Genomic DNA, 27719 nt, shown 5'->3' on the forward strand with positions numbered 1-27719 from the left:
CCGGGGGAGGGGCGGGGGGAGGGGCGGCTCCGCCTCGCTCCCACCCAATCGCCTCCCGCCGGGACGCCGCGTGACGCGGCTCCGCCAATGGGCGCGGGGATCGTCACGCGGCGCCCGCCGCGCCCTTCCGGGCCCGCCCCTATCCTGCCCCGTGCGCACACGCACACGCAGCGCCGGCCGCGCCCCCGCCCCGCCCCCTGGCGGGGCCACGCGCCTGCCCCGCCCGCGGCGCGCCTGGCTCCCGCGGCCCGGCCGCGCACGTGCTGCCGGTGCGCCGCCGCCGCCGCCGTAGTTGTAATAGTGCGATCGTAAAAAACCGACTGTGCAGTGACAGAAAGCAATAAATCGAGTAACCGGGTAATAGGCTCATGTATTAGCCAATGGCAGTGTTGTCTCACCTTACCGGGGGTTTGAAAGGCCGCTGGGCGCTTGGCTGGGCCGGCGGTCACAGCGGCCGCCCAGGACCCCTGTGGCCGGTGCTGGTGACTTTGCAGTGAGGTCCCTCGAGCAGCTGGGAGCAAGCGAGGCCGTGTCCAGCTGCTGGCTGACAGCCTGCCGCTCGCCGTGGTGCAGGGCCGGTGCGCGTGGCCGGGCAGGAAGCGTTACACGTGGCCGCCGGCATCCCCAGGGGTTCTGCCTCGCTGTGTTGGAGGTGTGCGGCAGCTGTGTGTTCCCATGGTGTGTGTGTCTCAGCTACCTGCGAGGCTTCTCAGAGGGCTGGAACGCTCAAACACACTCCAGGGAACGATGGATTAGGGGGCAAGGCACCCACAGCAACCAGGGGCCCCGATAAGAACGAGCGTACCCCGTCCTGCGGTGGGTCGTCACCTCACCGCCCCTACAGAACTTCAGCCCTGGCCCCTGATGAGAAGACGGCTCTGCAGAAACCTTAAGAACATACAGAAGTATTACTGAAGGCTGCCGTCGTGCTGGCAGTTATTCCGGACGTAGGTGGGCTCAGGGGGTTACTCCATTTTGTAGGACAAATCCCAGCGTCTCTCCCACGTGGTCAGGGACCACAGACAGTTTTCAGGCAGAACCGCCCCTTGCTTCTTCGGCAACAGCAAGTCACAGATACTGCATTTCTAGAATCTGTACAACGTAATCCCAGGCACAAAAAAGGGGAGGGGGGAACTAAACGATTTATAGTCTTATATGAGGATTATGCCCTCACACTGATGAATTATACTTGTTCACTTGCCAGCAAGTTCTCTAAACTGTGTTAGCGAAGCCTTTTCGCAGCCCGCTGACGATTTGTAAGGCTTTGCTACTCCCGGCCTCGCCGTGGGTTACAGGAGCGCCTCACCGAGGCTTTGATTTTGGTGCTTTTGGAACCACTTCAGCCCCACATCCCTCCACAGCTGCTGTGCTCTGCTGGGAAAGATGCAGGACAGCAGGTCGTAGTCCCAGGTCTAGGAAGGATGGGGACTAAACCACCAGGTGGGACAGGAGACTTGCCCAAGCCAGGGAGGGGAAAAAGCGTCTTCTTGCAAAAGAGCCGTTCAGAAACTGGAGTTTTCTTCACTCTCTTGTTGTATCCACTGATGTTTGGCGAGGATAGTGAGGGAAGAGAAGAAAGCTGGAGGACAAGCTGGTGTGGTTTAGTGAAGCAATTAATTCTCGAGCAAGAATAACAGCTGGCTTGCATCTGTGCTATTTAATATTGCAGCCAGAGTAACTCACCCTCTTACACCAGAAAAGCAATACCCTTACTCATTTGCACCTGGATGTCTCTATTTTAAGAAGTGGCGGCAGCTGGGTGAGCTGCTCCCCTGCTGCGCTGCTGGCCCGTCCAGCAGCTCATGGCTGACGGAGGTGACCGTGCTCCACCTGGAGTGCGGGTAGGGCCAGGGGCAAATCCGCACACCTCAGCCAGGCAGCCACAGCGCCAAATGTGTTTCCTAAACCTTATCTATCCTGCTCCTTGCAGCCGTGCCAGCACGTGTGGTGGGGCTGCCCAGCTTTGGTGGAGGGAGATACAACCGCAGCAAGTGCCTGTTGGGATCCCAGCAGCAAGCTGGGACCTCTGCTAAGTCTGGGCTTCGGAGCAGCCTTGGGGAGCCCTTTGCCAAAGCTGCGGGTTTTGGGGGTGGAAAATCCTTGTTCAAGGGTGAAGAAGAAGTAAGCAACAGTGATTCACTAGGCAGCTGAGCACGGGGACCCAGTTGTTGAGGGCAACAGCCAAAACCCCACGTACTTGTCCCGATATAGGAAAAATGCTGGGAGCTTGGAGTGGCTGGAGTACGTGACGTGTCTCACTGCTATTTGGGCGTGAAGGTTTTGGTTCCTCTGCCTGCCAGAGGCTGGATTTTCCCGTGGGTCTCATACTTGTTCTCAGTGTGTAATGCCGCAAAGGGGAAGAGACGAGGGCTGTTCTTCCCCCACACTAGCGCTGCTGTAGAGTATCAGGATTTATACAAACATACAGAGGGAGGAAAGAAACCAGTAGTCTGTTTCCCTGTGTAGCCTTATTCATGTAGGTCTTAAGCAAGAGGAAGCTCACTTTAATCCCTGGAAATCACAGAAAGAGCAAACTGCCCTACCACCCCATCGTTCCAGGAGAATTTAAGCTTCCGCTTCCACATACCTCGGTATGCCAGTAAAGAGTATTTTTCTGTATCTGTGCGTGTTTCCCTGTAGCTGCAGTAATGAAGAATATTAATTTCCCCCTCCATTTTGGCAAAGTAACTCCTGAAATCTTAATACAGAACTGATTTATCAGGATAATATGACTAAACCTGTTGCTGTGTGTATTTTCTGCAGAACCAGGAATCCTGTTAATAGATACAGCCTGAGCAACACCCTGCAGAGATGAAACACATTATCTTTCATTTATGCAGCTTAGCACTCCATTGACTTACTGCTATAGCAATATACTGAGTACCATCTATCATGATTTATTACCGGTCCTGGTTCTCCTCCTATTTTCTGTCTTGTCTTTCTACTGTTTTGCTTGATTTACCCCAGTGAATCATCAGGCAGTTTCCATTATAAAAAAATCAATTACTTTGATGTACAATGGGCAGCACGTATCTAGTTCCACATTTTGCATGATATGTAGGCATTTTGGATGGCAGATCTTGGCAATAATGAATGCGTAAGCTGAAAATAGCTTACTACGAACCACTGAGGTTCAACCCCTTTTTCTCCTGCTCTGGGAAGAGAGGTCTGTGCCATGGGACGCCGAGTTACTGCCTGTTCTCTCTCAGCAGGGCATCCAGCGGGCTGTAACTCTCGCTCACGCACAGACACCAAACACCATGGTTTTACTGTTTTCCACCCTGCTTGAAGTGTTTCCCACTGGTTGCAGCGTTCATCCCCCCACCTGGTTTCAGGGCTGTCCTGGTTCACCAGGGCTGTGGCCAGGGTAGGGCAATTCCCAGTGCAGATGGCGGTGCAGGAGGGCGAGTCAGTGTTATTGAGCTCTCCTGATTACAGGGCTGGCCCATAAAGATTAGCGAGTCCTATTGCAGAGTAGCAATAATGATGTCCCAGGTAATGGGGGAGAATTGCTGCTATTCCCAGGGAGTAGCTGAGGCCAGTCCCACTGATAGCAGCGTGCCATTTCTGCACCTCACTTGGGAAGGACACTCCAGCTTCAAGGTGTACCGGCTGAAAACCACCATCGAGGAGAGGCTGGCAAGTTGATGGAAATGGGGTTTATCGGTGTATTTGCTTGCTTGCTTCAAGCCAGAGGCAGACACTTGGGCAGAAGCCTGATGACGAGCTACAGCCTAATCTGAATGGGGCTCACACCTGCGTGTTTGCAGAAAAACTTCAAACAAATCGGAAAGAACTTGTGTCACCCTCTGCACTGGGCAAGCACTTCTTAAAATGGTGAAAGCTTTTTCTTATGGGATGAGAAAACAGTTTATTGCTCAGCTGTAAGTGCATGCAGTATTAGTAGTTTGGATTAGTGCTGAGCATTCATGCTCAATTTACCTCTTAGGAATTACATTTAGTTTCATTTCAACACTGCCTGAGCGCAGCATTCAGCCAGGATAACTCAGGCAAGGAGGGCACAGACCAAAGTTCTGGAATTCAGGCAGGTGTGAGCCCCAAATTAAGGCATTCTGGGTTTTTTTTTGTTTTCTCTTCTCCTGTTTCAGTTGCGTGCCTAGCAGGTTTCAGTTGCTCATTACAGCAAAGAAGGACCAGCTCTCAGCGCTGTCCTGAAGGTTGGTACATAAAAATAAAGTGCCCTGATGTGCTTGCCAGGCTCTGAGCACAGAGCAGGGTGATGCAGCAGGAACTGTGACTGCACTACAGCTAGAGGCCATGTGCTGTGCCTAGCTCAGCTCGGGGAGAGCATCCCCTCTTCTGCCTGGCAGCTACTCCCCGCCGAGACAGCCATGCCTTAATGTGAAAAAGGCAAACCTTTCCTGGTGAGTGGGTTACAGCAGGTTTTCTTGCAAGGTGTCTCCCAGCTGAGCCACGATGGGCAGACCAGGGATTTGCAGTGCCCAGAGCACGGATGGATACTGTCGGGGCAGGGACACAGGCCCTATAGCTGCCAGGGGTGAGATGCACCTCTCTAGAAACCAAGGACAGAAGTAACTTCAGCAGGGTCCCTCAGTCTGTTCCTTAAAAGCACACTGCATCTTTCTGCCAAGGAATAGAGAGGAACAGAGCAGCTTTTGACTTGTTTTGACATTGTCGGTTTGTTCTCCTCGCCCAACCCCGAATCTTGGTTTTATGAAGATAAAAAGTAATTCTCTTGCATTAGTGTTCACAAAGAAAATGTGACCTAAATGTAACCTACAAAGGAATAGCTCAAGGGTACTGACTGCCGAATGGATTCCTGCAGGTGTTAATGCCAGCACGGATGGGAGTTTATAAATGTGACACTTAATGTCACTATTCCCTAAAGAGTCCAAGTTTGTTTTACAGGCCATCATTCCTCCACCAAGTGACAGCTCCTGTTTAACTTTTAATAACGCATGGTGGGGAGAGAGTACGTTTGCTTTAATTTTCACTAAAGGGAAGGCAACTTTGCAAAATGTGGGAAAGGAATCCTAATTTAAGCCCTCTAGGGAAGTTGCTCTAATCACCAGGAGAACTCCACACAGCCTTTAAGGCAGGCAAGGCGGGGTCCTGAAACAAAACCTAATTCAGATCGAGATGACAGCCAAAGGAGGAGCAGTTTATATTCCCAAGATCGGGAGATGAGAAAGTCCTATGATTTATCCTGAAAATACAAAGGGCCAGATTCACTCCTGATGTGAGTCCAATGAGGTCAAAGGATCTGCACCAGTGAGGAACGTAGCCTGACAACTGCTGAATGCAGCTTCTGAGCTGTAAGCTTAACTGTATGTATAATTATTTGCAGGGTGCATAATAAATGAAGACTGCTAGGCTTGACAGGACTAATATTAGTGCTACCAGCTGTGTTTTGGCTTGTGGGCTTATAGAGGAAGGTAATTCGCTTTACTTGGCCCATTTGCCCCATATATGTGAGCCGCTGTCTGCTTGTGTTCAAAGGAACTCCACTTCTCAGACAAGTCTTTACACTTCCTGCCATGGTTACTTGTAGGTAGAGTTGTGCATGTTTTTATTTAACTCCCTCTCTGAAAGCTTAGTGCTTGCGTTCCTAACCACACGACCCTGTAGTCCTTTGCTTCATGATGCAAAACCAGGCTTCCCTTCATCTGCGAGCAGCAGTATCCCTGAGAGGAGACATCTGAAACCATAGTTACCAGCTCCTATCTCAGTAACAACTTTTGAAAAATTCCTAATCCAAGGGTATGTTCTTGCCCACACCAACTGCAACAAGAAGCTGAGTCTCTCCTAAAATGCTTGACATTAAATTGTAGGCTTCTCCGTAAGCCATCCAGCTTCACAGTCACCACCAGTCCCAGAAACACAGAAAGGCTCCTTGCAAACCTCGGTTGTGCTTCACTGGGCCAAGGGTCTCAAATCCTGTAAATTCTGCTGTTATCTTCACCTTGACTTAGTACTGCACAGGCCTTTCCAAGGCCATGTGCCTCCTTGCTTGTCTGCAGGGCGATAAACAGCAGCTCTGGGATGTGTTTTGTTCAATTTCTCCCTTCTTAGAAAGTGTCCCAGCTGCAGGAGGCGTGCTTTCTGATCTTACTCTCAAGCAGTCCACGGATAACTTGGAGAAGAGCCAGGACACTGTCTTTTCCTGGAAATGTAGCTGCAGGAAGAATGAATCACCAGGTTGAACCTGTATAACCAACTGAAAACAAAAGCTCAGACTTCTGTGTCTCACTGTTGCAAATAATGGGGGGAAAAATAGGCATCCTGTTTTGAAGTCCACTACCAGCTGACAGGACAAAAATACTGCATGCGTGATTGTCTTTTGAAGCTGACAAGTAACATAAGACTATGGCCATTTAAGGGGAAAAGCCTGAAGCAAAACAGCAGTCAAGGAAAGAGAAAATTCCAGTGGTCTGGGGGGAAAAAAAGTAACTGGAGAGGTTGTTCAGAACACACAAGGTGGATTTTTAGTAGCTCTAAATTTTCACGCTTTTAAATTTTCCTTACCACCGTTGGCTGGTGGTGAATATGTGCAAACCAAGGCCAGGAGACTGTGTTTCATAGCATAAGGACAGACTTCAGTGCTGGTATCATTGATTAAATCTTTTTGTCTCTGCAGCAACCTAAGATGTCATTACAGGCAATGCAGAGGCTTCTTGGCTAGCACGCAAGCATCTGGAGCACTGCAGGGATACCAACAGCACGCCCATACGGGAGTTAATGTTTCTTTACCGTAGCTTCTTTTTTCTGGTCCTACTTTCATTTTGTCTTAAGGTAAAATAAAACCAGCTTCACCGTTATCAAAGGCTCAGATAGAGTTAATGGAGACTTAGTACCTGATAAGAGAATTCAAGATGTGCTCAAGCCAAGGAAGATGGAGGTCTGCAAAGCTGTACTTTGTGTGCTCTGGGGCAGAGGGCTGGCAGTACTGTTTTGATGTCCCAAGTGTTAGAAATAGCTGTTACTGCGGGTCATGGATACAAATTTCCTATGAGGAAAAGGAAAAGGCTTTCCAGTATTTTAACACAAACGTTAACATGGATGTGTGACTTCATCCAGAAAAGTCAAATTGCATGCATAAGCCCTGCAAGTAAGTTTGTTTAGGGCAAACTTCTGAAGGTTTTAATTCCAACCCTGGGCCACCAAGGCCTGGAATGTGGCTTTGAGGAGCCCTTCCTGTTAGCTTTAAGGCACTTGAAATTGCTTAGTCTTGACTCTTCCTTCTTCTCCATTGTCTGAAGGATTTTCTTTCCATGGAGTGAAGAAGAGAAACACTGCCAATACCATTACAAGTAACACTAAAATCCCCACATTTTTCCTAATCTTGGATTCTTCTTGGTCTTAAAAGGGTAACCTCTGCACTGAGGCAGATGCTTCTGCATCTATGTGAATGCTATAGCTGTTGTCTCCCTGTCCATATAATTGTTTTTAGATTGTTATGAATTAGCTGTTGTTAACTAGTTTTAAGTTAATACAGTGCCTTGTTTGCATTCTAATTTCCTCTTCGATTACATAATACTGTACCTATAGAGCACATCAGAAATGTGGCCACCTAACGTGAAGCCTCTAGATCCATGCTCAGACCTCATAAAAAGGATCTTTTTTGCAGCATTTCCCCCCGCCCCACTATCCCACATGCCAGACACACATTACCCTGGCCTACAACCGTCAGGCAGCTGCAGCGAGCACAGAAGCTGCTGGCAGAGGAGGGAAATCACAGCACTGCTCTGCCATTTCCCCACCACAGCCCTGCCTGCGCTCACAGGAGCACTGCTGGAGCAGCCCTTCCCAGTGTGCGCCGATGCCTGCTGGCATGTCAGTCTCACTCAGGTGGGTTCGGGGCTCTCCCATCACAAGATCCAACATGTGGCATCTCATGGCCTGGAAGTCCAGAAGCTGGAGCTGTGGGTAAGGCTGTAAGTCTGTGAACATCTGCAAGTGCAGTGGAAGTGGAGGAGGTTTCCAGCAAATGAAGCGCAGCTGGAACTGCAGTGGTTGCTTGCGAAGAAGAGCTTACTCACTTTGCTTTTTGTTCCTTAATTAAAACTTCAGAATAATGTCAGCTTTCAGACCTGCAAGGACTTTGAGAGATCAGTCACATAATGCCACTAAATGCTAAGTGATCTTTCTGTAACGGCATTATAATAAATGTGGTGATTATGTTTGACAGTTTATCAAGATGTGAGGTTGAAGGCGTGAATGTAGTATTACTGATGGGAACTATTCCCCCTTCAGAGGGTCCAGCAACTTCAGCTCAAGCACTTATGAAATTATACATCTTCATATTTTTGATCATTACTTCCATTGCTTAATGTAACTCTCTGTGTAAAGGAAATGACATGCTAGATCAGACTATACATTTATTTCAATATTTAACTTTTTTTGCAAGGACCTTGCTGAAGCAGCAAGTTAAAAGGTCTACTGATAATCCGTCAGCTTCTGCAGAAACTTAAGTTTTTATTTTTAATTCACCCCATTGATTTCAAAGATGATCCAGATCAATTCAAGCTGAGGCTATCTTGATTCTGCAACTGCAAGCTGTCAGCGGCCAAATTAATCTCTGGTTTATTCCCTTTGTATTTAACAGCAAGTGGTTCACCGCCCTATCTATCTCACGGGTGTGGAGAATCTGGAAGCTACTGGTGAAGATGAAAATGTAAAAATTTTAAAATAATTTCACTGTTAGTCACTTGAACGGCCACGGATACATAGGGAGAAAGGCTGCTCTATTTTCTGGGTTTTCCTCCAAGCTTTGCGTTAGTTCATGTTTGTTTGGTTGATGAAAGCTCTTGGCAAAATAGGTATCTGTCCAAACTTTACTTCAAAGGCAGTTTTTGTATTTCAGTGGAATGAGAACCAGAAGTAGCTGCTATTTATTTAGAGAGGAAAGGATTAAACATGTACGACCAGAAGTTTCTACACAAATGTAGAACAGAACCATTTGGAATAAGGCGTTGCTGTCAGAGGGTTATCAACAACACAGGCTTCTAGATAGAGTTTTAAAAAAAATCAGATTGTTTCTATTTATACCTGCCTTTGCCTTGGTAACCAGAGACTGCGTGAGGGCTGCAGTGTTTTCCCCACATCATGGGTGGCTCCAAAATCCATGCGCAGCCATGCGGCACATGCAGCGTCTGCAGAACTATCAAAAGAACTGTCACTTTCATTTTAAATATTAAGCGGGAAAGAGAAGATTTCAGTAAGGAAGGTATATTAGTATAGCTTCAAAATAATTGGTAGTAATTTCTGCCTCATCTACTTGATTCTTTGATCTTCTAAGTATTACAAGGACCATTGCTCTTGAACAATTTTTCTTAATTACCCCAAGCAGCTCACCTGCATCTGAGGTAGGAGGATTTACTTATAATTGGACACATTTTGCCTGCTCTATCAAGTAGTTGAATGAGATAAGAATGGACTTCAGTCAGCGTTTCTTTATACTTTAACTCATTCTTGCTTACCTTAAAATCAGCTATTTCCTACTTTGCAAGTTTATCTGTAGCTTAGGTGTCCTAGCTTTCTGCAGTATTTAGAAGCTGAACCAGGCTACATTCTTGCGACTTTACTGTTGTGCTAAGCTCCAGCCCTGCTGGGAGAAAAAGCATTTCAGTTCTGGGCAGCTGTTTTAGCCAGAATCCTTTGTTGTTGTGTTTTCCTTATCTTTTTACTGTCAAGAAGAGTGGAAGAAACCAAGTTTCCTTCTCTGCTGCTATAACGCCCAGGTATTGTATCTTCGTAGAAACGGGATATGGAAAGAGAAAAAGGTAAGTATAGGCTTAGAATGAATACGGGGAATCAGGGCCCTTACTGAATTTCTGGTGGACTCACTTCCCTTTTAATAGCTTCACTCTCCAGTTACGATCTGGAAAGTAATTTCTGATCTCCTATTTAGGCTCATGGAAGTCAGAGCCAAAGTAACATCAGGGAGGAAGAAGGGGAAGTACTTCTGGGAAGCAGAGCAGGAGTGGTAGAGAACCTGCTGGGCTCCAAAGACATTCAGGGATATCTGACTTAAAAAACAATGTTCTCGGGATAAAAGCACTTGCTGCATTATCATCTTTGGGAACAAATGTATGAATTTTCACATACAGTCTTTTTCCACTCTGGTTGCTATTCAGCCAGACCCATGGTCTTATGAAATACTGCAGGGGAAGAAAAGTGATCTAGGGGAGGGAAAAAGGAGGCAGCTGGGAGCACTGGAGCCCTGCCACACTCCTCCATGTGTTGGTTGGAGATCCCAGGGCTGGCATGTGTTGTGGGAGGTGGAGGCAAAAGCTTTGTGCCATTTGGGAGTTTCCCTCCATTTGCCTGATGATGCAGTTTAGGCACAGCATTAAGCGATTCAAAAACTCATCCAAGCAGAGTTCTCATTTCAAGTGTAATCACTCTCATTGCTTTTCCCACACTGCCTATATAAATACTTGAAAAAAATAATTGAGGTAATAGCACAAGTAGTTTCAACCTCTCGAAGGCAGGAGTAATGGCAAGGGACCAGTACTTTAGGACATAAAACCACAGTAAGCTGAATCATCGTACCCGCTCTGGCACATTTTTGAGGAGAAGTCTGAGTTGCCATAAGACAAGTATGAACTGGTTTGGAGCAAGTGAAATTCTGGTTTCCATTCCCCTAAAGTAGCAGAACCCTAAAAACAGGCTTTAGTTCCTGCTAGCCCTGTGCAGCCTGTAACGCTTCTCCACAAAGACTTTCGTGACTCTTGAGCCACTGTTGAAATCAACAGCTTTCAGACGTACCTACATTCGCTTTTGCCTGCCAGCCAGATTTGCTGCTCCTGGGGGGAGAGTGGGGATGTTTTCTGGAGCCGGTTAAGCTCCCCAACTCTGAGGGCCAGCCTTGCCCTGTTCATGGTGACACTGGGCGCTGCCAAGCTGCACAGGCACTGGAGATGGGTGCAGAGAAGGTATGCTGCTCGCCTTCCCCGCTCCCCTGAGCGTGGCCCTTTGCACACTCAGTCCTTCCCAGGGGCTGAGGAGCATGGCTGGAGGTCCTGCGCCTTTTTGTGGAGTACCTGCGGCTGTGCCTCCAGGCAGCCAGAGCGCAAGCGCAGCCAGGACGCTTCCCCAGCTTTCCCGTGGCCTTTAGCAGTCTTTGGAGCAAGTTCAAGTAACTGGAGATGGAGACACACAAAGGAGAAGCGCACTTGTGTTGTTCTGCCAAACAAGAGATTAAACAGGGCCAAAGGTGAGGAGAAGCCCATGCACAAACAGCGCCGTGGGAGCGCTGCACCACACCACCAGCCCAGAGCCGCTGTGGCTTCCCCGTCCCAGCCAGGGCTCTGAGCGAGCCGCACAAGCAGCGCAGCGTCCCCGCGGTGGGTGCCCCGCTGCCGGGGCTGCTCCCAGGCGGGCGGCAGGCGCCTGCGGAGGCCATGTCCGGCGGGCTGGACAAGTGCCTTTGCGCTGAGTTCCAGAAGCGCCTGGAACAGACGCCATGAGCCAGAGGCACGGAGAGGCCGCGCCGCAGCCGGCACCGTCCCACAGGGCGTCTCGCACCCCGCTCTGGAAACGGAGAAGCCCCCGGCCCCAGCGGGAGCCGCGCAGGGCCACTGCCCGCCGGGATGCCCCCTGCCCGCCGGGGCCGGCCGCAGGCACCGTCCTCAGGCACGGTCCTCGCTCGGCCTGCGGCTTCCCGGTGCCGTACGCCCGCGGCCAGCCCCCGGTGGCCGCCACCAGCCGCGGGCCGCCGGCACCGCCCCGCAGCCAGCCGGGCCTGGCGTCCCGCCTTGCGCCCCCCGCCCCTCTGCCGCGGCTGAGGGACAGGAGCGCCCCGTTGAGCCCCGGCCTCACCACTCTTCACCCGGGGTTTTCTGGCCCCGCCGCCCTAACCCAGCCGGGCGCCCCCCGGGCGGGCGGCCCCGGCCTGCCACGCGTGGAGCGGCGGGGCGGGCCTGGCGGCGAGGGGCCGGGCCCAGGCGCTGCGGGAGCCGGGCCCTTCCCGCCGGCGGCCGCGGGCCTCCCCCTGCCCTCGGCCCGGCCCGTGGCGGCGCGGCGGCGGGCAGGCGGCGCTGGGGAGGGCCCTGCCCGCCGGGCGCGGAGGCCGCGGGAGCGGTGAGGCCGCGGGGCTGTGGCTGCGGCCGCCGGGCCCCGCCGCGCCTCGGAGGCTGTCGCCGCCGGCGGGATGGCCCTTGTGCCCTACGAGGAGGGAGCTGGCTGGGGAGCGCGGCAGCTGCACAGCCCCTCGGCCACCCACCGCTTCGCCAGCCGCACCATCCGCCTCAGGCAGGACTGGCGGCGGCTGGGGGTGGCGGCCGTGGTCTGGGATGCGGTAGGTGGCGGCGCCGGGCGGGGTGTTCCGTGCTTGGTGTCCTCGGGTGGCACTTGCCCGAGCTTCCAGAGTCACCTGAGAAACTATTTAGCATTGAGTTGCCAAGGGAAGGCTTTTTTCCTGTAAGGTTGGGGTTTTTTTTGTGTGGGTTTTTTTGTTTGTTTGCTTTTATAATAAAAAAAGTTAAACTCTTAACTTACCTTTGATTTCCCTCATAAGAGATCCTGGAGGACTTGCAAGGGAAAGGGGCCACCTTAAACTCTGCACGGCCAGTGCCGAACACAGGCCATACCCTGGAGAACTCGCAGAGCTCTCACCGTTTCCGACCTGACACGCTTCAGAGCACGCCCGGCCCTGCTGCCTGTGGTGCTAAGGGCTGCTGGCAGCATTTCACTTGTCCTGGGGATAAGGATCCTGCCAGCCAAGGGGGTCTGTGGCGGGCCTGAGGTGGTGGGGTGGGCACAGTACCACTGCAGGAATCCAAGGCCATCCCATCGGTCTGCATTGGCTCACACACAGATGGCACTTTTGCCGCTAGTTTTGAAGAACAAGTGTTGCAATTTTAGCAAACTCCTCAAACGAACTGCTGCATCAGCTCTGACAGATCTTGCTATGGAGAGAGCTCCTGATCAAGACTTCTGTAGAATGTAACACATTACATACAATCAGATAAACGTGTTATCACTTTGCTTTCCGTATGTCCTTCCTGACAGCATGCCAGCCTTGTGCAGAAGCCTTTTGAAATACCACACAAGATACTATGAAACCTTATCCTGGACTTTTGCAATACTGTGATCGTTCATCAGTGTTTGACACCTCCCAGCTTTTCCTTTCCAAATGCAACTCCTTCTGCCTCATGTTAGTTTTGGGGATTCATGAAGCAGTGTTACTACAGCTGAGTTGTGGCCTCCGTGGTACTTTTTTCCTTTTGCCTGCAAGAGTCTTCCATAAAACTCATAAAAAGACCGCATGTGCACACAGGAGGCAGAGAAGGGCTGAACAAAGACTTGGTGCAGACCTGAAGTGCCTGACCCTTCCCATAACCTTCTCTCTCAGTGTAAATCAGAAATCTTGTGTTCAGTATGACTGAAATGAGCCCTGTGCTTAATTGCCTTTGTCTCTTGGTTTAGGCTGTTGTCCTGTGTACTTATCTGGAGATGGGAGGCATCGATGTCAGGGATCGGTCTGTGATTGAGCTGGGAGCTGGAACCGGATTGGTGGGAATAGTGGCCACGTTATTAGGTAAGGGCCTCTTTTGTTTGCTTGTTTAAAGTGGTTTACAACTGTAGTAAAACTAGCACTTTTACATCCACATGCCTGGTATAGAAGTTAGCACCAAAGCTACATATGTGAACTGTGATGTTTCCTGTCTGAGTCATCTTCCTTTCTTGTTAGACTTGAGAGCCTGCTGCGTTATTTATTGTAGTGATGGTGCCACTGCAGTTTACTTTATGACGGGACCCTGTTACCATGGTACTCAGCTCAGCACCATTCAGTCCTGCAGCTATTCTCCCCCAAGGAGCAACTGCTGTGCTTGCCATCTTCCACTTCTCCTCATACACAGCACAGATAAAAGCTACAGACAGAAATCACTCTCTGAGCTTGTGTAGGCCTTGTTAGCCTATCTTGCAGACAGGGAAGCCAGAGTCTGGAGAAATGAAGTGATTTGCCTGTGATCTGTCTGTGGCTGAAGCAGGGATTGTTGAATTTGTTGAATATGTTGAATTTGTGCTAACTGTCCCAGGTTAACTTTGTAATTCAAAGCTCTAGTGGCTGTGGAAGGTGTCTAGTGCCTACTGAAATAATAAAACCAAAGCAGTTTGAGAAAATACAATCATGCCATGCAAAATCACACAGGCATAACTTTTGCTGTGAAAGAGGCTTTCTAGCTGCCTCTCTTCTACTGAACAAATAGGGAATTTGAGCAGGTTAGTTCTAACAATCCATGTAACTTATTCTGTTGTCACCTGTGGAAAGGCAGAAAGTAACTCCTCTAATTTCATGCACTAAGAAAAAGCTCTGGAAAACACTTTCTGTTTCCCACCCAACTTAATCTTCATGTGGAGTACACTTTATATTCTTAAGTGACTGGTGAAGGGTGGGATGTATATAGATAGTGGGCTTTTTACTTGTTTAGTCCTTTTGTTTGTTTGTTTTAAATCAGGCAGCTCAGGGGAGTTGTTAATGTTTGACAGGAACTGAGGAGCCTGCTTGACTTAGAGCATTGTATTCCAAATGCTGTATTTATGGACACTGACTATTTGTCTAAGACATATACTCCTGTACCGCTTAGGTGCTCATGTTACCATCACAGACAGGGCGGCAGCACTGGAGTTTCTGGAGTCAAATGTACAGGCTAACTTACCCTCTGAACTACGTCCGAGAGCTGTGGTGAAGGAGCTGACCTGGGGAAAAGACCTGGCTAACTTCCCTCCAGGAGCGTTTGACTTCATCCTGGGTGCAGACATCGTTTATCTGGAAGAAACCTTTGCAGAACTGCTTCAGACGCTGGAGCACCTGTGCTCAGCTCAAACTGTGATTCTTCTTTCCTGTCGTATCCGCTATGAACGGGATCACAAGTTCTTAAAGATGCTGAGAAGCCGTTTCTCTGTATATGAGGTCCACTATGATTCCAGTAAAGATGTTCATATCTACAAAGCACAGCAGGGTAGTTGCAAGGATGACTTTTGACTCTATGCTTTGTTAGTAAACCACTGATGCTGTTCAGTCCTCCCCTTGTTTTACTCAATACACTTGTTCCTAAGCATATAATTGCAGTTGTGTTATTTCACTGGCTTCTTATTGTGATGATCTTGTCTGATCACTTGGTCTGATACAGCAAGGATTGTACTTAAGTTCTGCATATTGAACCCCTGCCTCATTTCTCAGTAGAGTTGTATAGGGTCTTCCACTGACTTTTTATCAAATATCATTTTTGAAACTGATTTAATTTGCAGAAATCTCAAGGCATCAAAAATGTCATCAAAAGGTCTGTTGTTTAAAATCAAACCACGCTTAAATTTCTGTGGGAAACTTAAAAGTAGATTAGAGTGGTGGTTTTTTTTCCCTTATCACATCCTTAACTTCAGAAAAGTAAAAGTGGATGAAATATAAGCTAAGACTCCAGCTTTAAATGCTTTAACTCTTCATGCCTTCTGCATCTTAAAAGTTGTGGTAAAAGAAGCTACTTAAAGGCAAACCAACAAAGGCAGGTGCTATAAAGTTGTCCTGTTGCCATCACTGCTGAATTGAAGAGGCATAGGGAAACAGAACAGGATCTGGGCTTGGGGTGGGATGGGGTGTAGGTTCAGAATCAATACTGCAGTGTAAGCCAACTTACAAGTCAGTGGTGTTTTTACCTGACTTGCAAGCGTGAAGGCTATGCCTGCAGTACCGATGCAGTCGTGGTTTTTGGGCTGTCCCTAACAAGGTAACTTTCCCTTGCACAGATAGAGGCTCCCTGGAGCAGATACACATGTACATTTGCCACCAGGGAAAGTGCAACAAGGAGACTCAAACTGTTCCTTAAATATCAAAACAGTCCTTGTCTCTCACAGTACTACTTTCTGCCTTTGTGGCTCACTCCGAGAGCTGTTATTTGGGAGAGGAGGGTACTGCCACAAAGTCTTTGTAGCTGCGTGAGTACTTATTCTCGTCTTACTTGGGACCTGAGGCCAGTGTCTAGATTTCAGCATGCTCTCTGTGCACAGTAGTGGTTAGACGCTGTTCTAAGTAACTGAATTCATACCTTGAGCTTGTAAAAACAACTCTGGGTATTTATCCCATGAGATCCTAAGTGAAAAATGCTGCAGCCTGGAATCTGGCTCGCACCAGCAGCAGCCTTCCTTCTCTTTCTAGTGGTGGAAGAATGAAACTGGTGAAAACAATGTGATAACAGAAGACAGCTATGCTTCTAAATGCAGGAATTGCTGTAGTACTTTTTTTTGGTGGATGTGGAACTTTTTTTTTCTTTAAACAACTTACAAAGCCCCAGGTCAGGTTCAGGCTCTAGGTGTGTGCATGTCATTGGCACTGGCAACAGGAAACACCAGCAGCTGCTTCAGCTCATGGATGTTAAGAGTTCTTTTTTACTTCTGCTTCCATCAAACTTCCTAACAAACTTTCCATGTGTCTTTTCCAAGATGCATGGGGTACACGGTCCAGAAGTGATGTGCAGGCTGTAATCTGGAAACGACACATTTATCACTACAGCTCTCATGAAGGAGGCCCGAAGGTCTTGTGCCTCATGCCTGGTGCGCCTCTTGTGTGTTTTCAGCTCAGTTCCTTGCTTGGCTCTGGACTCGGCCTGAGAGTTGCTGCTCTAAAACGCTTGCTTACAACAGTATCCTCAGAAGCCACATGGTGTCACTAAAACAGTACTTAGGCAGCTGGCTGGGAATTTGCAGTCTGAAACGAGAGCTGAAGTCTCTTTGAGGGAAGGAAGACAGCACCTTTAATTAAAAAACAGAACACAGTGTGAGCTTTAACGTGCTAGACATGGCTTTTTCTGTCCTATGAACTGGGTGAACAACGGTTGAAAAAAAATTAGGAGTAGGACTTTCTCTACAGTCTAGTTTTTGCAGTATGGCTGTAAATTCTCACCACTCCTCTTCCTTTTCCTCCCCACTGGTGTTCCCTTGTCTCTGAGCTTGGCTGTGGTCACTGTATGTTAGGCTACTCCAGGGCTGGAGCTGGCAGAACGCAGTGTGCTGGTGGTTGGGCTTGTGAGCGCGTGTGACTTGGTCCGTGGGGAGAACCTGCTACCTGGCTGTCCTCAGCCCTTGCAAGAGGCTGCAGCTTGCAGTACTGACAGCCTTAGCAGCTTGCACTGTTGTCAGTAGGAACATGCTTAAAAAGCCTGCTTAAACAGCACAGAATAAAGCCCGGTGTAATATAGACTAAAGCCTAGTGCAGAAACCTAGGCACTTTTAAGAAGGGGGCTTTGCTCCAGGCCTTGCTTTGATGATAGGGAAAGTTTTGTACTTTTAAAACAAATCAGTTTAATTGCACTTAATGGTTTAGCAGCTTTCAGCATCTGTTTTCCCATTGCTGCTGTTACAGCCCATAGCGTTCCTCTGAGAGCAGGCACCTGCTAGAAGAGACCAGGCTTGGCTTCTTTTGCTGTGTTGCTGTTGCAGCAAGCCGTATGCTAGCCTGGAGGGTATGTTTGAAGGCTGAAGCAAATGCTACTGCTCCTAAGTAAATACTTGTGGCAAAAAGCGTGAGGTGACACCAGCAGCTCAGGCGAGTGCCTTGCCCCTGACCTGCAGAGCTGAGTTCTGGGTGGCCCCTCCCCACCTCAGCAAGTGGCAACCCCTCAAGGGGGACACCTTTTCCTCCGACTGCTGTTGGGGTGCGGGCGCTCCTTTAGATTTATGAGACCAGACCCAGGAATATTGTGCTTAGTCCACCACTACAAGCACATTTGTTCTGGTTGCTCTTTAAACTAGTGTTCAGGGGCAGGCATCAACCATGAGAACGTAACTGCTGAAACCTGCAGCCCATTCCTGCTGGGTAGCACTAACAGGGAGATGTTGGGAGTGAACCATACCTCCACGATGACACCTGTGAACTCTGGTGTCTGGAGCCTTTGGTCCCAGGTGAGCTTCTGCTCTAGTATGAGATGAAGCACGGTAGTGCTTCAGCAGCTGCTTGGCAGTTACGCTGACACCCTGCCCAAGTGCTTTCTATCACCCTGTTCATCTCAGCACTGGAGCAGTCGGTGTGATTCTCCTTGGAGTGGTTCCATTGCATTGGTCCTGTTTTGTAACAGATGATGTGAACTCAGCTGTAGGGAGGATGTGTTTGGGCATGGGTCCCCGAGTAGTGGGGCAATGCATAAATTGTCTCTTGAGAAATAAAATACCCTAGGGAGAGGATCCAAGTCACAGGGAAGTGACCAGATAAGACATGAACATGCTGTGAGATTGTGAAACCATCCCTGAAACATGCCACTCTGCAAGGGAACAAACTTTTCTAAAATGTCATTGCAGCTAAAGTCATGTTTGATTAAGACACAGGGTATGAAATTCAGCTCTGCATCTTAGGGACAAAGAGCTTCAAGGTGCAGCAGTGTCAGAAGAATCAGGTTTGCCAGCTGACCTACTGACTGCACAGGGACCTGTGCTACCAAATTCTTTTCCGTGCAAAATTCAAGCCAAACTGCATTTTTGTCTCACAGACTAACCCCTGTTTGGGATTCTCCCTCATTACCGAGATGCAGATTTTTCTGAGCAATACGTGAATGGCATTATGAAAGCGCTCAGCTGTGAAAACCACAAAATCCCAGCCATAATGAGCTGACCTTACTGCTTCCCCTTCATTTCACTGGAGGTGTGTTTACCTCAGCGCTGAATTTGTTCTTCTGGCTTCCATCCCGGTGTTTGGATCCAGCCTTGCAGATTACATAATAGGGTTGTGATCCTTGCAGTGTTTGCTGCCTTCTGTTCTGCTCTGTTATTAACATCCGTAGTACATGGTTTACAGGAATGCTTAGAAGTGAGAAAGCATATTTAAACTGCAAAAGGGAAAAGTCTTTCACACATTATTGAACAAGAGAACTAACTGCCACCAGAATGGGTCCTGAAAAGCAGGTTTAAAAAAATTAGAAGTGGAAGAAAAACTTTGTTTTTCAGGACTTAACCTCTCCCTAATCTAATTCACTTTAATTAAGATTAAAAAAGCCTTCCCTTTGGGGAAAACATCTCATGAATACTTACAGCAGGCCACAGATCATGAGAGGACACCATAGTCTGCTTAAAATACACCTTTTCCCATATTCCTATCTAGCTACCATCTGCCACTAAATTAGTGTAAATGGAACATCCTGCTTAAAAAAGAGACTTTGTAGAGTTTTTAAAAGCATGTTTATGTGACTGCACATAAATGTTTGTGTAAAAAGGGAGTTATGACAGTTTATACCACAAAGGTTACAGTAAGAAAAATCACTTCTTTATGACAGTAATTCACAAATTCACAAGAATCACTTTAATATACAAAGCAATTACTACCATTCTGAAACACAAAGCAGCTAATATGTACATAGTGTTAATAAAATGCATTATAACCCAGTACAATTTTTTTTTAAAACACAGAAAAAGCACAAAAAAATAAGTAAAAAAAAACCAAAACACAACGGGGATGTTTCTAGATTTTTTGGGAGATGTTCTCCCCCAATAATGGATTTTCGTTTAGTCTTTTAACTTCCACAAGTATGTGGGAGTCGAGCTCAAATACCCTGTTCTGTGCTGACATGGTTTGGGTAAAGAATCAGAAATGCAGATGAGGTGAACTTTCTCTTTCCAGCTTACATTACAAAGGGAGAATAATAACCCTTGTTCTGGAAGCTTCCCTGAAAAACGTTGTCCCAGAACAATTTCAAATTATAAATCCAGACTAGAACCAACTCAGTTTTCAAGTGAACAACCAATCTGTGGACAAGTCTGTGGAAGGGTTGGCTGTCAACTAACCCGTCTTCTTGCCCTGTTCCCCATCCCATCCCTAGAAGCCCATACAAGCAGCACCATTTCAGATCTCATACAAACTTGAAGTTCTAGAATTTTTTAAAATTAATGTTTTAATATAAATAAATGTCATTACACACACACAAAATGGAGTGGCACCTGGATAAAACACAACTTGTGGAGAGCATCTGAACATCCCTAGTTCTTAAAAGCGGCCATTTCCAGAAAGCTAACTGGCTCGAGGCCTTCCTTCCCCACGCTCTCGCTCAGCTATCCCCTAATTTAAAGAAATACATAGACAAGGCCGAGACTGCATGAACCAACTGCTCCAGAGTCGTGAGTACAGTACTGGGTCAGCTTATGAACTGCGCCAGCCGTGGGTCACGACAGCCTGCCCCTGGCCCTCTCCCTGCCAGCACACAGCTCCTGAGCACAGCTGGCTTCTGCCTCTGGCTGGTGACAGCGTGACCTGAACCCATCACGCCGCAAGCCACAAACTGCACTTGCGGCACCAGAACGCGAACAGGTCACCCTCTTCAATCTGTGCTACACAAACTAGCCCAAGCAAGTCTGTTTGCGGGCCAGAACTGAAATACTTAAAAAAAACCAACAACATTCCAAGGCAAAACACTTGAAATTCAAACCCTCTTTACCAACTGGATCTGGTCCCTTTTCCCCAAAGATGTAGATTTAAGCCATATCCATCCACAGACCTGAACCTGTCACAAGCACACAGCAGACTGGATTTCAGCACCCCGTTTCTCTCCATCAGTCTGGCTTCTCCCAGACCAACTGAGGTTCATGATACATTCAGGTTTCTGCAAAATCAGTGTCTTTTACAGCTAGCAAATCCAAAAGCTCAGGGAAATGAGTTCCCAGGCACAGTACAGAGAACCATCAATGTACTGTATGCTTTTAAAACCTGCCCACAGTGACAGATTCCAGGGCTATAGCTAAATTATCATTGTTCCTGCAAAAGAAAGGTGGTTGTGCTTTTTTTTTACCTTTTAAAGCAGGGTGACACATTGTCAATGTACCTTTCCTTCCTGGTGTCAAAGAACTGGAAAACCTTCTGATTTATTTTCTTGGAATGCAGCTTTTACAGTCTGCAGCCAAATCTTAAATTAAGAAAAGGGAAATCAAGCGGCTGAAAAATAGTTTAGCTTTCCTCCCAAATTAACCTCCCTTTCCCCACTTGGGATCACTGAACTAGTTCTATTCTAAAAATAATTTCACATCCATCCTGTAATACTGCTCTGAGACACCACACAACTTTAATTCTTTCCAGTCTTCAGTACTGCCAGTTCAGATCTCCTGCCATTTTGAAGTAATGCCTGCTGGACGCCAGGTGCTAATCAGCAAGTTAAATTTGCGACGGAGTCAACTGCTGTGAGGAGTGAATTGTGTGCAGGCAGCAGGATTACAACAATTGTCTCAGGAAGCTTCTCAAGCAAACCCAATTGCTCTTAATTTGTTTTGTTCTGCATGTTTTTTTTTTTTAAAAGTGCACATTTTAATTAAACATTTACAAAGAATATAGTGTAACAAAAATAAATACATGACCTTTTGGTTAGATCATTGGCAAATGTTACATCACTAACCAGCTTCAGGGTGAAAAAATGACAATAAAAATAGGGTCTTGGAAAACCAATGAAATCCGCTATGAATCATCATAGATCTGCAACCACTGATACTGAGCCTGCTTTGATGGGGAGACCTGTCTTCACTTCAACCCAGAAAAAGCACTGGCTGTCTGTCATAAATTAAAAAACCATAAAATAAAAAAGCAGTGGCCAGTTTTTGCTAACAGATGCCTACCTGCAGCTGCAGTCTACTGGAAGCCCAGATTTAAAAAAACAACTGTAGTACAAATTTAGATCAGAAACTATCAGGGCTGTTTTTCCTTATTAAATCTAACTTTTTTTTTTTTTTCCTGAGCCTCTTCATGATTCTAAACACCCCACCAGTTTTCTGATCTACGTACAAGTACCAGAGAAGACAGTGGTCTACAACGCAAATGCCAACTACAGAACAGCCAGAACCTACAGGTGTCTGTACAGTCCTGATGAGCATGACAGGCTAAAATTGTGCTTTCAGATTACAAGCGATGGTGCTGGCAACTACCTGATGCTGGTGAAATCACTGCTTAAATAAAGATGCATCACCACTACCCCAGGAGGAAAACAGAAGTCTTATCAGTGGTTCCTTTAGAAAATAACACCTTAACAACCACTCCAATTGTTTTGCCTTTGATATATAGCTGCCGAAGAGAAAAAGCACAAAAGTGAATTATTCTAGGTGGTGGTGGTTGTTGTAAAACAACTGTTTACATAATTTCAAAAATCTCCATCAATAAAAAAAAAACCCCACAAAATCAAACCTCTACAAAAGCCATGAAAGATGAAATAAAATTCTTGAAAATGGATAACTGAGAAACAGCACAAAACAAATCAGTAATAAGCACTAGAATAATGCAGCCCAGAACTACTGGGGTGGGGGGAAGCTTTCACACACACGCACACATCCACACACACCCAGACACACACAGACAAGTAAAAATTTTTTCTGACCTCCATATACTATAATACTCAGCATTCCTGACTTAAAAGCTCTCAGAGCTGTAGATTATATACTGTGTGTATATATATATATGTACATATATTATACATATGTATTTTCCAAGAATATCTAAATTAAAAGAGCACCTCTGACAATATCTTAACTGCCTGATCGGTGCTGTTGTTTTGCAAAATAATGACATTACAAAAATTATATTTCAAATCAATTCTTGTTTATTATGAACATAATGGATCTAGCCCTTTCTAACCCTCTCTTCAGGTCAAACAGGCTATCAATTCTTGAAAACTCACAACCGTGAGATATAAAACTAACCCTCCCTCCCCCCTGCCAGCATAATTTTCGTCCTAGTTCCAAACGTCCTTAGTTTATAGAAGCTGATTACCCCAACCTCACTACTTGGTAAATAACATACGAATGGATTCCTGTGTCATACTCTTTCCCTTTTTGGGTCAATATGAATGGTAAAGCATGTATGGGAAACCCTAGCCAGCCCTGTACTTGGTCCAATACATTTTTAATTATTGTCATTTCAGATTTCCATTAAGTCCCTAAATCCTCAGTGCAGCATAAATAAAAATAAAAGATTCTTGCAGATCCCTATGTACTTTAAAATAACGTTCTTTTTCTTAGTGAAACATTAGTTGCTAATGAGGTCTAGATTAATAACGCTACAGACTACTTGCAGACCATGCACAGACAAACCAGCAACACAGTTCTCTCACTGCCACACAAATTTGCACCAACCCTGTTTTAGAAGAATCCCATCCAGGTACCAGTTTAAGCTTCCTGGTCCATTCAGCTCCCAGGCTTTGTGCTGAGTGACTCTCAGCAAGCGCTGGACAGTGCTCATTACCCACTAGAAAGAGCTCTCAGAACACAATTAGCCCCATTCAGGTTCACTGCAAAAACTCAAGTTTTTGCAGATAGGTGGTTCTACAAAAGAAACAGCCTTAATGTAGGCATGTACAGCCTTTGCCGTGTTTCTCAAAGCTGGGGGAACCATTCCGTGTAACTGTAAATGAGGCTATCATGAGCTTCATGTTTTACAAGAATGACTCCTGTGTTGTCAACAGTTCTACTCTAGCACTAGTTCTGAAAACTGGTTACCATTGTATTTGTATTCTCTGACCTTTAAGAATCAGACAATAAAAGCATCGCTGAGAATTTAGGGTCTTCTTTAAATTTGCACTGCTAAACTAATAAATTCATCTTCCAATAAATAAAACATGAAAATCAATTCTCTATGGCAGATAAAAATAGCCCATTAATAAACCCCCTCAAAACGTGTGAAAATGAATTCTTTCGTAATTCTGATACTTCTGTTCTCTTCTTGAAATACAAATGTAATTTGAAATTATTGACAGATTTAATAATAACGCTCTAAGTTTAACCCTGCTCCTTTTAAAGTCTCTTGGAAACTGAATGCCCTCTCAAATGAGAAAACTAAAACTTTTAATACTGCTTAACTGTTTGAGACTCAACTGCCCCGAGACTTCAAAATGTTCCTCTTGTAACGTCACATTGATTGTATAACCTTTTAGAAGCTCATGTTTGAAATTTATCTTAAAAACAGATAAGAGTGAATGGGAAAAAAAAAATTAGCTAATACTTTGCTGCGCAAGGCATTAGTACAGACCAGAGCCTTATTCATATGTCTATATATGAAAGTTTGACCAGAAGCACAAAGTAAACTCACTCCATTGAATGACCCAAGTTAATGTATCAAGAGACTGGCTCCAGAGGGCCAGTAAACAAACTGCACATGATACTTTTTAACACATGCTTTTTGACAACTTCTTGACATTCTTTTTTGGTTCTTTTTAAGCATGATTCTTTTGAAGTCCTAATGCTTAGCACAGAGTTGTTTTTAAACACAAACTACCTTTTTTTAACAATGTAAATCTGGGAAAGATCACATTTCCTCAGCGCACACAAAAAATCTGATCTTGCAAACATCTGAGGCACATGAGTAATTCTACTCACAGGAATAAATTACTTGGTAAATCTGACCCTTTACATGAAAAAATCCTCCAAATAAATTAAGACTTTAGCTAGCCTGGCCAGGTTCAACTAATACTGTCCCTTGCGAAGTAGAAACTGGAGTATTTATGTTTGAAGTCCTCTTCAATGTTTGAGGTTGTCCTGGTAGTTTTCATACTGCAATTCAATTTATGTATAGAAGGCAGCCTCAAAGTTTGAAAAAGAATCTAGCAAACCAGGCTGATGTTTTCATTGGGTACAGTAATTTCCATTACATAGACAGTGGTAGGGAAACAGAAATAACCTCATTGCTTGAGAGCACGTGGGACACAGACTATAGTATCATCAGGGAGTATGTATGTGGAGTTGGCCACGCTTCAACTGCTTAGTTGTTCTGCACACAAATTGGTAGTGCTTTCATGTTACCCTTGCTCACTATGCGACCGTTTTTGAAATGTCACTATTGTACCTTTTTTATTCTGAATTCCTTTCCCATCCAAATACCATTTCCCAACGAGTATCTTATGAAGCTGATGTTTGCTTTTTGTGCATTCAGAATGCTGAGCACACTTGCACACATAAGCTTCAAGAAGCAACAACTGACCAGTGAAGCTCATTTCAATGCATTTGTTTCTGAGGTATGGAGAAGTTTTCACTAGCCTAGGAGGGTTTAGCACAGATTACAGATCAAAACCCCTCCTGGGCTAGTTTGAAAAAGGTATGTTATCTCCACACCAAGAACGTGACTGTGAAGCGCTGTTCATTTGGCATTCTGCTTAGCCGTGTATTTTTATAGTTCATAATGAATATGTGAAACCAATTTGGCAACCATTGCTTCTTCATTGCACCATGCATGCTCCACGTATGTGGCCCACAGTTCTCCGGACCAAGAGGCTGGGGTGGTTCTGTCTCTAAGGCAATGGAAAGAGCTCAGCACAAATTCTTGAAATCATTACAGAAGGACCCTCCCCACAGTAACTTCCCAAGGGACCACTGTTACTCCTTGAAGAGGATGGGGAGACAAGAAAGAAGCCTGTTCTTCTTCACGCTGAGATCAATGATGAAAATAATCTTGTAGGGGGAGAAGTGGAGGCAAGTACTTGAACATTCACAGTTTGATGCAAAGCACAGATGAAGTATATTCTGTAGTTGCTTCAGGCAGTTTTGCGCATAGAAAAAAAGAAATGTTTAGAAAATAAAAAGTTTATTTTGTCTTTCTGGGTATAGCCAGAACCAGTCTCTATCCCACCTGGACAAGTGAAAATGGGAATCCAAAATTAATCTGATTTGTGGCAGTAAAGGTCCTTAAGTGCTTTCAACTCCTCAATCAGTGTCTTGTTTTGGTTTTCAAGCACAGCCACTCGATTTTCTAGACATTTCACATACTCCTTTTTCTTCCTGCGACATTCACGTGCTGCCTCTCTGCAAAGCAAAAAAGGCCATTCAAATCCAGAACGATCACTTGCAGACATGGGCTACTTAACCGTTCAGGTCAAATCTTTACCTAGTACTGCCATTTTTAGAATATGTAGGTATCGAAGCTGTACTTTGAGCATTCATGTATTTGCTCTTAAGCAATACTTTCAATTTATTAATAATGCTTGCATCACTGCAATAATATAAACAACTCAGAAAAATCACAAAATAAACAGTCACTAGCAACCACATCATTCTTTAGTCCTTGTCTGCTGTGCCAAGAGCATGGCAGTATCAATGTGCTGAAGCAGATCTGAAGACAGTTAAACTTCTAAGGCTTGCTTGTAAAGACCGAGCTGCCTGTAAGTAACTTGGTAACATACAAACACCATCAATGAAAAATACCTGAAACATGTTACTACGCTGCTGAGCATCCTGATGGCAGTAACACCAAGGCAGAAGCTATCCTGCGCAGCAGCAGTAATGGTACGAATGTGCAAAGTAAGCACAAGGCTAAATGTTGCAGGTGGATGGGAGTTCAGGCAGAGGGCTCTCCTGCAATGCAGCTTGTCAAAGCAGCACACCACAGACACGTGTAAGTAATGCACACGCTTGTTTGCCCAGGCCTTTAAGCACAAAGCAGAGCAGCTTCGAAAGGAGAGCTGAAGTGTCTCTTCATTGCAAATACTACACATATTGGTGATACAATCAGTGTTCTGGGAAATGAGAGGACAAAACTGAACTCAGTTCCTTTGCTTATCAGATATGCAGTAGTTGTAGTACTAGGTAAAAAAGAATGTCTGTTCCAGGACTTACCTAGTAAGAAGACTCTAAAAGTAGTTTTTTAAATCCAGCCCACAAACGAGAGAGGATGACGAAAACCTAGTTTGTAAACCCTGAAAGGACTCAGGTATCCATTTGTCACTCCTACAAATACAATTTCACATGCTTGCTACACCTCAGTGGGCCATGTGCAGTATTAAGAATTTAATGAATTCTGGGCTGTTACTTGTATCACCAAACTATTAAGTACTACTGGATCAGGAAGTGCCTTCCGCTGAAAATTACAAACCTGTCTTCTTGGGTGACAACTTTTTCTTTCTTTTTGTGATTTTCTGCCAGCCTGGGCAGTATATTAAGCCACCGCAAGTCTGCGTGCCTTAGTTATTCATTATGAACAGCTCCAGCTATACTGAATTACAAGAGAGCTTTTAAAATGTAAAATTTACACAGAAAATTTGCACAATAATATCTATGAATATTTACGCTATAATCCTCCAGTAAGTACACCTCACCATCTGCCTGCCTCTATCCCTTTCCCTGCTTTGCTATGGAGCCTAGATTTGAAATATCTATTAAGCAGGCAGGCTAGAAGCACCACATGCAACATGATACTGTTGAAAAAGCTGTCAATTTAACTCAAGTGGGGGTAATTCCCCATTGTTTTTCTTGGCTTTCCCAAACACAAAAGCTTTCTTTTACTGGAATAAGACTGCTGACTAAATGAGGGGATTCAGAACGCCAATTAATTTTCTTCTCAAATGCAGAGCCTGAAAGGGTGACATCTACTATTCACTGACATCAGAAAAATATATAAAAAGGGAGATGGGTGACATTCTATACAAAAACCTTTTTAAAAAGTGAAGTCAGCTGTTCAGCATTATTTACTTCATTAAATAAATTTACTCCTCAGATAAGCATTGGGTCTGCTCATGTAACTTTCTATTGTGTTCACAGCTCAGCCATCTACAGAAGATCAATGCACCTGTACAACGTAACAGTTTTTTCAGACTGACAGATAAGTAAAGGGTGCTTTCATGGGGCTCCCCCTGCTCAGATGGGAGGGAAGCGCTGCTGCTGCTCTCCCAGTGCCGCAGTGTAACGTAATGCACAGGCTCCCATCTGTGGCCTGGGGATGGAGTTCAAACTTGGTGTGATGGGTCAGCTCAGGCCCACCCCTTCCCCCGCCCACAGCAGTAGGCTTAAGGAACATCATG

At 45.9% G+C, this 27719-nt stretch overlaps 2 protein-coding genes and 1 long non-coding RNA gene across 9 annotated transcripts in view; 1 reads left to right on the forward strand and 2 right to left on the reverse strand.

Moving 5' to 3' along the window:
* Positions 1 to 363: 363 nt before the first annotated feature.
* On the reverse strand, positions 364 to 11571 carry LOC130154215 (uncharacterized). Of its 3 annotated transcripts, none has more exons than XR_008823645.1 (4): positions 11028 to 11571; positions 9031 to 10898; positions 6837 to 6988; positions 364 to 6157 (listed from the first exon to the last, which is right to left on the reverse strand). It is a non-coding gene; the product is annotated as an uncharacterized LOC130154215 (long non-coding RNA). The 3 variants fall into 3 exon arrangements; XR_008823644.1 differs by having other exon boundaries at positions 9031 to 9142; positions 9462 to 11571; XR_008823646.1 differs by having other exon boundaries at positions 9462 to 11571.
* Positions 11572 to 11895: 324 nt separating this feature from the next.
* METTL21A (methyltransferase 21A, HSPA lysine) lies at positions 11896 to 15055 on the forward strand. 2 transcript variants are annotated; one of them, XM_056350104.1, is made up of 3 exons: positions 11896 to 12283; positions 13414 to 13517; positions 14490 to 14783. In XM_056350104.1, exons 1-3 carry the CDS (start codon positions 12137 to 12139, stop codon positions 14641 to 14643), a joined length of 405 nt encoding a protein of 134 aa, XP_056206079.1. In that variant the 5' UTR covers positions 11896 to 12136; the 3' UTR covers positions 14644 to 14783. The 2 variants fall into 2 exon arrangements, with proteins under 2 accessions (XP_056206079.1, XP_056206078.1); XM_056350103.1 differs by having other exon boundaries at positions 11989 to 12283; positions 13414 to 13525; positions 14577 to 15055.
* Positions 15056 to 19212: 4157 nt separating this feature from the next.
* The window catches only part of CREB1 (cAMP responsive element binding protein 1), a 40875-nt gene continuing 32368 nt past the window's right edge, over positions 19213 to 27719 (reverse strand). For all 4 annotated transcript variants that reach the window (XM_056348657.1, XM_056348656.1, XM_056348658.1 and 1 more), the window contains one exon: positions 19213 to 25728. In XM_056348657.1, coding sequence (XP_056204632.1) covers positions 25584 to 25728 — 145 coding nt within the window. In that variant the 3' untranslated portion in view covers positions 19213 to 25583. The remainder of the gene's footprint in view (positions 25729 to 27719) is intronic.

This window comes from Falco biarmicus, chromosome 8, assembly GCF_023638135.1.
Source record: "Falco biarmicus isolate bFalBia1 chromosome 8, bFalBia1.pri, whole genome shotgun sequence".
Classification (NCBI taxonomy): Eukaryota; Metazoa; Chordata; class Aves; order Falconiformes; family Falconidae; genus Falco; species Falco biarmicus.

Excerpts from the sequence above, each read along its gene's own strand:
- METTL21A (XM_056350103.1), top strand. The coding sequence starts at position 12,137 with ATGGCCCTTGTGCCCTACGAGGAGGGAGCTGGCTGGGGAGCGCGGCAG. Across the intron at positions 12,284-13,413 it reads CGGCCGTGGTCTGGGATGCG|GCTGTTGTCCTGTGTACTTA; the intron begins GTAGGTGGCGGC and ends CTCTTGGTTTAG. Across the intron at positions 13,526-14,576 it reads AATAGTGGCCACGTTATTAG|GTGCTCATGTTACCATCACA; the intron begins GTAAGGGCCTCT and ends TGTACCGCTTAG.